This window comes from Nematolebias whitei, chromosome 13 (assembly GCF_014905685.2).
Source record: "Nematolebias whitei isolate Nwh7 chromosome 13, NemWhi1, whole genome shotgun sequence".
NCBI classification, from domain to species: Eukaryota; Metazoa; Chordata; class Actinopteri; order Cyprinodontiformes; family Rivulidae; genus Nematolebias; species Nematolebias whitei.
In genome coordinates, this window is record NC_056510.1 from 27,174,733 (window position 1) to 27,187,747 (window position 13,015).

Here is a 13,015-nt window from a genome sequence, read left to right on the forward strand (position 1 = left end):
ATATATATATATATATATATATATATATAGATACATAAATATATATAGTATATCTGTGCATCAGGTGTGCACTAATGTTTTGGATTCTTAAATGTAGTGAACTGTGCATTCTTGTAAATATCATGTTTTTATTAAACAACAGATCAAACAGTGAGTGTGCACAGCATTTTATACCTTTCAGACACATGGAAGTGATGTCACCACTCTTTCCAACAATGTTCAGTCAGGTCATCTGGACAGTTTCTTTTGTCTGTTGAGAGACGTTTCTCCCTCCATCCGAAGGGCTTCATCAGTCTGAGGAGTCACCAACAAACAGTTTTCCCCACTAACCAGTACACTCCTACAGTGGACCAACCAGTTTGCTGGTGATAAGATGGTTTCTGGGGTCTGTCCTCTCCCCTGTCGACTCCTCTCATGCAGCCACAGCCAAAGTGGTTCAAGACATCAAAGTTCATGCAGTAATCCAGGTAAACATCTGGATGGAGGGCGACATGTCTCTTAACAAAAAAAGACACTGTCTAGATGCTCTGACTGAACATTGTTGGATTTTTACCTGGATTACTGAGCATGAACTTTGATGTCACCAGTCTTTGTTTTAAACCCCAAAATTATGGGACAAAAATAAACACAAGTTGATCAAATATTAACTTTTAGACAGATTAGACGCTCAATTATGAACAGTAAATATGTATTCATGCTTTTGCTCATCAGAATTGTCTCCACTGAATAGATTTTCTCCCAAAATGTGCACATATAATTATGTAAAAGCAAAACACATAGTGATATTTTTGTTTATAGTGTTCCTTTAAAAAAAAATGTTGTGATCCCCATCTTGTAATTTAGTCTAAACTTTGAAATGTGAATAATCACAGTTTATGTGGGCTTCAAGTGTTCTGGACAAACCGGCTGTCGCCTCTCTCTAAAACATTTTGAATGTGATAAAACTCACAGCTGGAAAAGGACAGAGGTTCGATGAGATGCAAAGCTGCACGTGCACTAAAAGCCTTCTTTATTCACGCCAAGCTGAGGTGGACCATGAACTGGTTGGACTGGCTTGTCCCTCTGCTGTGATGTCAGCCAATGGATGAGAGGCGGCTGCGATGCGCATGTTTGCAGTCCAGTGAACGCACCACAGCGACGCGCATTTGACAGATTTCCAGGTTATAGACGGGCTGGAAGCAGATGAGCATTCAAGGAAGGGGACAAGACGCCGAATTTCCATCATCTGCTCCTCACCATCATCCAGCTGAGGTACTGGAGGTTTTCCCGCAGTCCCCCTCTCTCTCACCTACTGCATCTTTTTTTATTGGGGTGGAGGATTAATGATGTTTATCTCCTAAGGCGCAAATGACAGCCTAACCAGGGCGGTGTTAGAAAGATACCCCCGCGCTTAAAAAAGGAAACAGCAGGCGCAGGCTCTTTGTTGAGGATGAATTCGGCGGAACAGACGGTGACATGGTTGATCACGCTCGGGGTGCTGGAGTCGCCGAAGAAGAGCATCTCGGACCCGGAGGCTTTCCTGCAGAGCTCCCTGAAAGACGGGGTGGTGTTGTGCAGACTGCTGGAGCGGCTCAGCCCGGGCTCCACAGAGAAAGTAAGAGCAAAACACCCCCCTCCCATACACACACACGCGCGCACACACACCAGCCCTGCTCTGCATCAGCGAGCCGTCTGCGCGTCTGTGCGCGCTGCTGTCCACATCCGCGACTCGGACGCGGTCTGTTGTCCGGCCTCTCTTTTTGTCCACTGATCCATGAGACAATTTCTTTTGTAGGTCACCGCAGCTCTTGTTATTGTCTCCAGTAGCAGCACTATGCTAGAACATATGTTCCCTGCATGAAGAAAAAAAAAAGGCCCTGTATTGATCCCAATCCTCTCTAATAATCAGATTTATGTGTTTGGAATAATAATAATAGTAATAATAATAATAATCCCTTCAGGCCCTCATGAACGCCTTGATGCTTTCAGTGCAGGTCTGAATGGTGAACGCTGCTTTTACATCTGAAGCGGCTGCTTTCAGCTATAATCCATGTTTTGCATGTCGGTTACACTCATATAGGCCAGGGATGAGAGGCTATCTGTTCTCTGAAGATTAGCCATTGGCAGCAAAGGCTCCATTTTTAAAGAAACAGTGCAGAGGCAATGATTGAAAAAATATAAGCTCGAATATACCTTTATCTCCTTGGAGAAGGAACTAACCTATTTCAATAGTTCTGTGCATGTTTCCCCATTCTTTTGCATACAAGAGAAACTGGCGTTAGATGAATTCATTTTCCATACTAATGCAGATACCGGTAATTGTTTCAGGGACAAAACCAAGACACATAGTTTCACAAAACAGGGAAAGTGCATTGAAGAAGAAAAAATATATATATACTATATTTTCCACTGTATAAGTCGCATCTATTATGTGTCACTCACTGCTGACAACCCGGAAACGTACCGGTGTTGTGCCAAAAATTGAGAGACAGCGAGTGCAAATCGTGGCAGTGGCAGCCTTAGTGGCACTTCCGGTGGCAGGTGTCACGTTTCCGGTGGCAGGTGCCACGATTCCGGTGGCAGGTGCCACGATTCCGGTGGCAGGTGCCACGATTCAGGTGGCAGGTGCCACGATTCAGGTGGCAGGTGCTACGATTCAGGTGGCAGGTGCCACGATTCAGGTGGCAGGTGCTACGATTCCGGTGGCAGGTGCTACGATTCAGGTGGCAGGTGCCACGATTCAGGTGGCAGGTGCCACGATTCCGGTGGCAGGTGTCACTGAAGCCGGATGCAGCGTGACACCTTCCACTGGAAGTGCCACTAAGGCTGCCACTGCCACGATTTGCGCTCGGCCCTGTTGCAAAAATTGATCGGCTGCCCAAATAGGGACGCGGGAGGACTTTAACAAGAATTTAATAAGATTAACACTTAAAAACTATTATTTGTTTGCTCAACATAATAGTAAATGTATGTGTCAGTCAAACGTTTTCTTAATAAATTCACTTTAATGGTCAAATCAGCTGCATTTCGCCTGGGTGGCCAGATGCAGCTGATTTGACGTTTGCTCCAGGAGTTCCGGAGTGAGACGAAGGTGGCTGTATGGCAAGCCAAGTGTCTCATTAATAGCCACTTTTACCAATTAATGAGACACTTGGCTTGCCACATTGCTCGAGGGCCCTCTAGTGACTGCAAATGGTAGTGTTTAATATTTTTCATGTCAGAATGAATGAAATCGTCAGATCTCAGCCAAAAATTAGATTATAAATGTGGGTAAAAAACGTATATTAGTCGCTTTGGTGTATAAGTCGCAGGACTTGCAAATTTATGCAAAAAGGTGCAATTTATACGGCAAAAAATTCGGTATGTGTGTTTGTGTGTGGTGGGGTGTGTGTTCATTTTATGTTCCTGTTAAACGGAGTTGTTTCTTTCCACCATCGCCTTGGTCTTGCTCAAGATGGTTTCATGGTCCATTTTTTACATTTTGATATTTTGCCATACACTGGTTCTGATTGTAATAACTGGACTGAACTGATTGGATTTGAATCCAGTTCTGTTCTAAACTGAATTGGAATGCATGTAATTCGATAAGATTTGGGCTTGTATAGTGCTCCGAGAGGAAGTTTGTTGTAAATAGATGCTATTTAAACAAACCAAACTGAATTATGGGGAGTGGTGGCGCAGAGGTTAGAGAGGTGGGCTTGTGATCCGAAGATCGCCGGTTCACGCCCCGGCCCCGACAACATCAAAATTGTGGGTGGGGTAGGTGAAACACCCACACTTGCCCCCACCCTCATTCGCCCCACTCTGGGCCCATGAGCAAGGCCCTTAACCCCCACCATGTGCTCCCTAAAAAACAGGTCTCTCTTGCAAATGAGTTCTCATGGCTCAATGAGACTAACCTGGATAAATAAAGGCTAAATGAAAAAAATGAATAATAATGGTTAGTGGTTGTTCAAATGTGTAAATTACTTCAGGATGCAGCCATTTTACATCATCATTTTTAATATTTTTTTAAGTATGGTACATTTTAGTTGGAAAACAGTTAATTGTAGCTATTGTTTCAGATACAAAAGGCAATGCAAAGCTTCTTTTAAAACTGATTATACTTCTTCCCTCTCTAAAAAAAGCAACTGGACTTATATTCTGTGGTTGAAGACATTTCGCTTACCTTTCAGGGAGCTTTCTCAGTTCAACTCATTTCAAATTTTGAGAGATTTCTGCCTGAGATGCTCCGATGTGCAAGCTAGATTTGCCTACAGATTAAACTCACTCCCTTCCCACCGGAGGGTCGTTAGGGTCTTTGTTTGCGTCACAAGAGAGATGCATGAAAATGTGAGTTAGAGTAAAATGTCGGGCGTAATGAGCCATTGTAAGTTTTTAAAAGCTGAAATCCTGAGACCTCCTCTGTTTAAATAGTTTGTTTCTGGTTTGAGAAGACATTTGAGCACTTTGGTAACAGTTGCTGTTTTAAATGTGCTTTATAAAAAATGTCGACTTGACCTGATATAAATGCCCATCCCACAACCATCAGGCTTCTCTGACCCTCAAAGTGTCTCTTATTCTTGAGGTACACAGCTGAGTCTTGTCCTGACAAGATGGGTTATTAAATCAGTCCATCCTGGTGCAAACCCACTATTTTCTCCCTGACATCATTTGGCATATTTTTGGTCTTAATATAGAGAGGTTGATTAGAATAAATGGCTTTTGTAGACTGGTGTGCTTCATATGCACAACAAGTCGGGATCAGAAGTGTTTGAAATTGATCAATTGATTGTAATCTCTGTGCCATATGAGCAAATAGTCGATCTTTGGGAGCCAGATATTTGACTTGGCTGATTTCTCTCAATGATTTGCAAATATAAGGGAGAGATAGATTGAAGGGCCAACAGTCAAGACCTCAAGAGAATGTTAAATAGTGTTAAAAACTTTTCCTCTGAAAAGTCGAGTTTTATTGTCTTCTTGGACTTGACCAGCTTCCTCATTAATACTAACTACAAACCATGGGTAGTTCTCCCATTAAGGATTTGCGCAGCATGTGACAATTGTTTGTGATGAATCAAAATAAAAAGCCCCCACTTTTAATCAAATTACTAACATTACAATAAATATCATGAATGGACTCTATGGAAAATTTTCATTAACATCATCAAATTCCAACAGTCCCAAATGTGCTGCCATTGTGGAAGTAATTGTAGAGTTAAACAAAGTGGTGTTCAGTTACTTTAGCAAAAATACTCTTCTTTTTACAACGTTGTTGGTGACTAGAACAATCAGATGAGCTCAGCAAATCTTCTAAAATGTACCTGGACAGATTGGAAGAGAGCAAGAAGGAGCAATATTACCAAAACAACTGCATTTATCTGGAAATTAAAATCTCATAAATGATTTGAAAGAGCTGTAGGTACGTTAGCATGCCCAAAGTCCAACGATTGTGAAAAAACATACTGACAGAGAATTGAAGCAGCAGAAAATCTCACTTTTTCTTGTCAGTCAGTCAGGGTTTTGCTAATGAGGGTTTAATTAAGCAGATGTTACTACATATAAATAAAGCAATTTGTGCGGCAGGTATTTATTGTAGGTAAAATATATATCATATATGTGGGTGATAACATTAATGTTTATTCCCTACCAACATACTTTGGGACCAAGTGAATGTTTGTGTGTAATATGTTAGCACCCTGAAATTTTTGATGTAACGTATTTTCCGCCGTACATATCGCACTGCCCTATAAGTCGCATCAGTCCAAATTTGTCTAATAAAGTGGAAAAATCCATAAATATGTTGCTTTGTCGTATACGTCACATCTATTATGCGTCACCGCTGACGTGTCGCGTTTGTTTCATGTGACAACTGACAACCTGGAAATGTGGGCCGGTGTTGTGCCAAAAATCGATTGGCTGTCAAATGACGGCCACAGGAGCATGCACAGGAGGACTTTAACAAGAATTTAACAAGATTAACACTTAAAAACAATTATTTGTTTGCTCGAAATTATAGTAAAGATGTGTCTCAGTTAAACTTTTACTTAATAAATTCACTTTAATGGTCAAATCAGCTGCATTTTGCCAGCGTAGCGCAGCGAAATGAAGCTGATTTGGTTGCTCCAGGCAGACGACGGTGGCAGGCTGATTGTGCCATTAATAGCCACTTTTACCTATTACATGATACAACGGCATGCCTTACTACTCTGCTGCCATCTAGTGGCTGAAAGTGGTAGTGCTCAAATTTTCAGTCAGAATGAATGAAAACGGTCATATCTCAGCTAAAAAATGGTTAATAAATATGGAAAAAAAATCCATAAATATGTCGCTTCGGCATATAAGTCTCAGGGCATGCAAATTATGCACACAAAAAAACCCTGTGACTCATACAGCGAAAAATACATAAATGTATCCTCTCTCCCAGTGACTTCTGGCATTCTTCTCTTTAATTATGGGTAACTTTTTGAAGTTAGTAAATATGTTTTTGTGCGATTGGATTAATTTGGACAAACTTGGAAGTAGATTCAAATATTAAGGACATTAATTGGTGCTCTTAGGATGAAAAACAGTTTAACAGGCAACTCGAACGCTTGTTTCTTTTCATCATCTATATACCTTCAAATAGCCGACACCTGGTTAGCCATATGAAAGCACCTTTCCACATTAACCTATCACTTTATTGTGTTTTTGACTCACCTTATACTGAGGTTGTTGCTGTAAAATTTTGATTATGTGCTGAAATTAACTGAGAGAAATTTGTAATGAAAAATAAAATAATCTATACTTAAGGGGATAAGTGAATCATTACTTATGAGTGTGTGCCAACCAAGACCTCTATATATACTATAAATTGGAGGTAGACATCAGCTTCAGGCTTAAAACAGTGCTCCTATTTATTTATTCTTTATTATTGGACTAAAACCTTTGACAACTAGCAGTTTTTTAAGTTCTTCTCTAGTCATCAGTGCATTAAAATGGTAAATTGACAGTACTTATATAGCGCCTTTCTATCTTATTTCAAGAAACTCAAAGAGCTTTACCTACTATCTGTGTCCTCATTTACCCATCCACACAGCACTCTACTAGATCTCTACAAAGCTAATTGAACAAATCATTCTAAAGAGACTAATCAGTGCTTTAGATCAGAGTCAGAGATTCTTTATTGTCATTCGCATCTCATGTGGTACATGTGGTGGAGCGAAAATATGTGCACAGGGTCTCAGTTACATCCAACAATAAAATGTAAAAGAAAAACAATGATAACATCTAAGATATGAACTAAGAAAAACATCAACTAAATATACACTAAGCACTAATAGCATAAAAACATTATGTCGAACATCAGCACAAACATGAACATGAGTCTGTGTAAGGAGATGAGCACGCACGAACACATCAACATTGAAACAGATCAGCAGCGACATGAAACAGATCAGCAGCAACATGATATTATTTTTTCACAGTGATTATTCTGGTTAGAGATTCATGAGTCTAACAGCCTCAGGGTAGAAGCTGTTCCTCAGTCTAGTGGTTCTACACTTAATGCTCCTCAAACTCCTTCTGGAGGGGAGTGGGGCAAAAAGTGTGTGTGCTGGGTGAGTGGGGTCCTTCATGATGCAGGTGGCTCTCTTCCTGCATTTGGAGGTGTAAATGTCTGTGATGGTGGGGAGACTGACTCCAACAGACTTCTGTGCAGCCTTCACCACTCTCTGCAAAGCTTTTCTTTCTGCAGCTGTGCAGCCTCCATGCCACACGTTGATGCTGGAGCACAGGATGCTCTCCACTGCACACCTGTAGAAGGAGGTGAGGACTGAGCTTCCCAGACCAGCTCGTCTCAGCCGTCTGAGGAAGTAGAGTCTCTGATGAGCTTTCTTGATCAGGCTGGTGGTGTTGTTGCTCCAGCTGAGGTTGTCATTCATGTGTACACCCAAGTACTTGTAGCTGGAGACCACTTCCACCGCAGATCCTCTTATGTTCAGGAGGGTGTAGGTGTTTTTGTTCCTTCTGAAGTCCACAATCATCTCCTTTGTCTTCTTCACATTGATGTGAAGGTTATTCTCTTTGCACCAGCTCTCCAGGTGTTCCACCTCTTGCCTGTAGCTGGACTCATCATTGTTTGTGATGCATCCCACCACCGCTGTATTATCTGCAAACTTTACAATGTGACAGCCTGGATGGGTAAGTGCACAATCATATGTGAGCAGAGTAAACAGGAGGGGGCTCAACACACATCCCTGGGGAGAGCCAGTGCTGAGGGTTATGGTGGAGGAGGAGAAGTTGTGGATCCTCACTAACTGTGGTCTCTTTGTTAAGAAGTCTAGTACCCAGTTGCAAATGGAGGGGCTTAGTCCTAGTGTGAATAGTTTGTCCATCAGGGTTTGGGGGATCATGGTGTTGAAGGCGGATGTGAAGTCCACAAAGAGCATACGGACGTAAGAGTTTTTCTGCTCCAGGTGGTTGAGCGCAGTGTGGACCACAGAGGAGATGGCATCCTCTTTTTATCGGTTCTCACGGTATGCATACTGATGAGGGTCCTGGTTGATGTTGATGGTTGTTTTGATGTGTCATGACCAGTTTTTCGAAGCATTTATCGACTATCAGGGTGAGGGCCACTGGCCGATAGTCATTCAGACCAGTCACTGTAGAGCTTTTTGGGACTGGGATGATGGTGGCAGTCTTCAGGCAGGTGGGAGCTGTCTCCAGGGTAAGTAAGGTGTTAAAGATGTCTGCCAGCACCTCGCACAGCTGATCGGCACATTATTTCAACACTTTTCTGGGGATGTTGTCTGGGCCTGTTGCCTTGTGCGGATTAATCCTCCTGAAAGTACTCCTTACTTCAGCTGAGGTCACGTTGAGAAGCTCTTCGTCCAGTGGTGAGGTGAGTCTGGTGCTGGGTGGTCTTTTCGGGTCTTCAAAGCATGCATAGAACTTGTTGAGGGCATCAGGCAGAGATGGGTCTTTGGGTCTTTCACTCCTTCCTTTATTTATGCACTTAGTGCCCCTCCACATGCTCCGAGGGTCTTGTGAGATGAATTGACCCTTGATCCTCTGTGCAAATATGGCCCTGGCCTTCTTAATACCAGCAACCAGCTCTGTCCTTGTCCTACTCAGCTCCTCTGAGTTTCCAGACCTGAAGGCAGTGTTCCTGGCTTCCAGCAGGGTGCACACCTCTGCATTTAGCCAAGGTTTTCTGTTTGGGTAGCTTTAACATATCTGATAGTGGAGATGGTGTCAGTACATGTACTAATGTAACCCAGAACTGAGGATGCATATTGGTCCATATCAAGCGATCCTCCATTTTCAGCAGCTTCTCTGAAAATCGGCCAGTCTGTTCGATCAAAACAATCTCTCAGTATGGGGCCACTGTCCTGGATCCAACGTTTAACTTTCTTTTGTATCGGTCTGGAGCGTCTCAGCGGGGGGCATGTAAGCAGGAGCCAGGAAGATTGAGATGTGGTCTGACAGTCCTAGGTGGGGGCGGGGTTCGGCTTTGCATGCATCTTTTATGTTTGTGTAAACACGGTCCAGTGTGTTGTTCCTACGTGTTAGAATTGCCACATGCTGATAAAAGCTTGGGAGACAATCCTTTAGATTCACGTGATTGAAGTCTCTGGCTACAACGTAGAGAGCCTCAGGGTGTTTGTTCTGCAAAGAGCTGATTATATCATGAAGTTCTTGTAAGGCATCATTAGCATTACCGTCCGGAGGAATGTAAATAACTGTGATGAAAGTCACTGTGAACTTGCAGGGCCAACATTTGTGGCCAACATTTCACTGTTGCAGTTGCTCCAAAGCCTTCGAGCATGAGCTATTTACAACAGTACAGTTCGTGCACCAACTTTTACTCACATAAATGCACACTCCGCCTCCCCGTGATTTCCCCGTTAGCTCGCTGCAGCGGTCCGCTCGAACAAAGTCTGTCATCCAGCTGGAAGACTGTATCCGGCATTTCGCTTGTAATCCACGTTTCTGTGAGGCAAAGCACCGCACACTTCTTCATCTCTTCTGAGGCGTCCGCTCTCAGACGAAGTAAATCCATCTTGTTGTCCAACGAGCGGACATTCGACAGAAAGAGAGACGGCTTCGGGAGTTTTCCGGATTTAGCGTTAGCTCGTAGCCTCACCATAACCCCCGCCCGGCATCCTCTCCTTTTAAGTTGGGAGCAGCACTTCCTCTTCTGCCCGCTGGAACGCCTCTGCTGCAGCTTCCAGATCACATTCATACACTGATGGGACACACATCAGAGGCTATGAGGGGGTTCAGCGTCTTGCCCAGGGACACTTTAGCATATGACTGCTGGTGGATTCGAACCCCCAACTCTCGCATTGGAGGACGACTGCTCTAACCACTCAGTCACAACTGCCCACATTAGGGTTGTTTGAATACAGTGGTGGGCACAACTAACCAAAAAGTTAGCTTCATGAACCCATTTTCCACTAACTAAAAAATTAGCGTTGCCAATGCTAAACCATCTAACTCTAAATTGTCTCTAGGTGTGAGTGAGCAAGTGAATGGTTGTTTGTCTCGTTTGTCTCTATGTGTCCCTGTGATAGACTTGTGACCTGTCCAGGATGTACCCCACCATTCGCACAGCGACTGCTGGATATGGGCACCAGTGACCCCCATGACCCAAAAAGGAAGAACTGTGTAAAGATAATGAATGGATGGTTTACAACATAAATAAAAAAATATTCTACTATTAGCTATTAGCAGATTAGCAGAAATGTGCCCACCACTGTTTGAATTGAATCACTGATGTTGTGAGCTCTGATGTTAATGTCCTGGGGAGATCTTTGCTTACAGAGTCTTTGCATTGTTGACATATATTTCTTGTTTATTTGAAAATTTTACTGTTTACTAATCAATGTTTAATCTTGGATGTCTGGTTCCTGAGTTTTTTTTTTTGGTAATGAAAAATATCAAATTTTACAACATCATGTTGTTAGAAATATAAATGGACTGTACTTATATAGCACCTTTCTATCTTATCAAGATACTCAAAGCACTTTACAACACAATCTGTGCCTCATTTACCCATTCATACAGCACTCTACTAGATCTATACAATGAAAAATCAGTGTTTTATCACGTTCATACACCGATGGGTCACACACTGGAGGCAATGGGGGGTTCAGTGTCTTGCCCAGGGACAGTTCGGCATGTGACTGCTGGTGGAATCGAACCTCCAACTCTTGCATTGGAGAACGATTGCTCTAACAACTCAGCCACCCCAAATATAAGAAACATGCTTCACAATGCACATACTAGGCAAAGACAACGCCAGGAAAGCCGCATCAAAGCTCATAACATTGATGATATATTGAATAAAAACACTTACTGCTTACTGTGTGTATGGCGTGATAAGCTAAAATACCAGTTGGCGTTAAAAAAAAGTCATGCAATGATAACAAAAAATAAACAAGATCAATAAGAATTGCTGCTTTCCCATACAGAGAAGCACAGAGGAAGCAGAACTTTTACCTCAGATTCATGTAGGCACATTCTTTATCTGTGATGTAAACACCAAGGATGCCAAGATTTTTAAATCCCTGATTTTACTCTTCTTCTTCTTTTTTTTTTTTTTTTTTAAAGAACACCATTAGCGCAAGTAGATACAAATCTATGGTATATCTGTTGAAAAAAATTCAGACGGTCATGGACAAGGTCATGGACATCTCCAGATGCAGGAAGAGGGCCACCTGCATCATGAAGGACCCCACTCACCCAGCACACACACTTTTTGCCCCGCTCCCCTCAGGCAGAAGGTTGAGGAGCATTAAGTGTAGAACCACTAAACTGAGGAACAGCTTCTACTCTGAAGCTGTTAGACTCATGAATCCCTAACCAGGATAATTACTGTAAGAAAAAACAAACAAACTGTAATGCCACTTTAATTGGTGATATGTAACTTATCTGTGCTACTGATTATCCATGCTGCTGATCTTATGCTGCTGACTATCTCATGCTGCTGTATTCATTTATACCCATCTGCTTACCACAGACTCATGTTTGGCTGCTGTTATTACACCATATTGTTTTACATTATTAGTGTTTGGCGTATATCTTAGATCTTTTAGCGTACCGTTGGCGTTCATTTAGCGTATATCTTAGGGTGCAATCACACCAGCCCTGTTTAATTTGTTTTAATCGAACTCTAGTCCGTTTGCCTAGAAAGTCCGGTTCATTTGGGGAGGTGTGAATGTGCACTGTAACTCTGATGTGGACCAAAAAAGCAAACTGGTCCGCTTACCTACCTAGGTCTCGGTTCGGTTGAAGTGAACTGTAGCGCAGTTCGAATGCAGTGTGAATGCAAGCGGACTGGAGACCGCTCCAGGAAGTGGACTACAGCGCAGGGCATTCTGTGTAAATACAACCAAAACAAACGCGCATTTCTCTTACCTCATATGGAGCCGTCTCAGACGCCTTGTGTGAAAAACAACATTCTCCATGGTCTTCTGCCTCATCTTCCGCTCATGATGAGTCCAGTGTTGAAAAATGTTTGTTTGGCACATGAGCCACAGACAAAAATCCTAAAACTGCTAAAATTTGACGCCACTCCATTTTAGCTTTTAATTCCAGAAGTGTTGTAGTGTTGCAAGATTGAATTAAGGGGAAATAAACAGACACATGAATCAGCTTCAGTTCTCCATTTTACTTTTCACTTTCACTTTCCTTTCTTCCTCCGTCACTAGAGCATCTTTTAAACATACGGTCTTAGACCGCCCACTGGTGTCCTTTTTATGCAATAGCAATTCGGTTTCAGTTCAGCACAACACAACAAGAAGTTGCGCTCAGTGTCTTCTTCAGAGGTTTTCGTGTTGTTTCCTTCAGTAGTTCTTGGTGCAGAGCCACAACAGGCGATGGGGGGAACAGGTTGGCTCGATTGACTCAGTTCAGTGTGAATGCAAACAGCACCAGCTGAAAACGTAAACAAATGTTCCGAATTTTGGTCCCCAATTGATCTGAGTCTACCGGGTATTAAAACGACCTTATATCTTAGATCTTTATTTAATAATAATAATAATAATGTCATCACAATGTCAGCACTGTATGT

The 13,015-nt window shown here is 42.5% G+C and overlaps 1 protein-coding gene across 1 annotated transcript in view; it reads left to right on the top strand.

Moving 5' to 3' along the window:
• The first annotated feature begins 1,325 nt into the window (after positions 1 to 1,325).
• arhgef7a (Rho guanine nucleotide exchange factor (GEF) 7a) overlaps positions 1,326 to 13,015 on the top strand; it is a 40,629-nt gene continuing 28,939 nt past the window's right edge. The window contains exon 1 of the mRNA XM_037686196.1: positions 1,326 to 1,594. Coding sequence (XP_037542124.1) covers positions 1,430 to 1,594 — 165 coding nt within the window. The 5' untranslated portion in view covers positions 1,326 to 1,429. The remainder of the gene's footprint in view (positions 1,595 to 13,015) is intronic.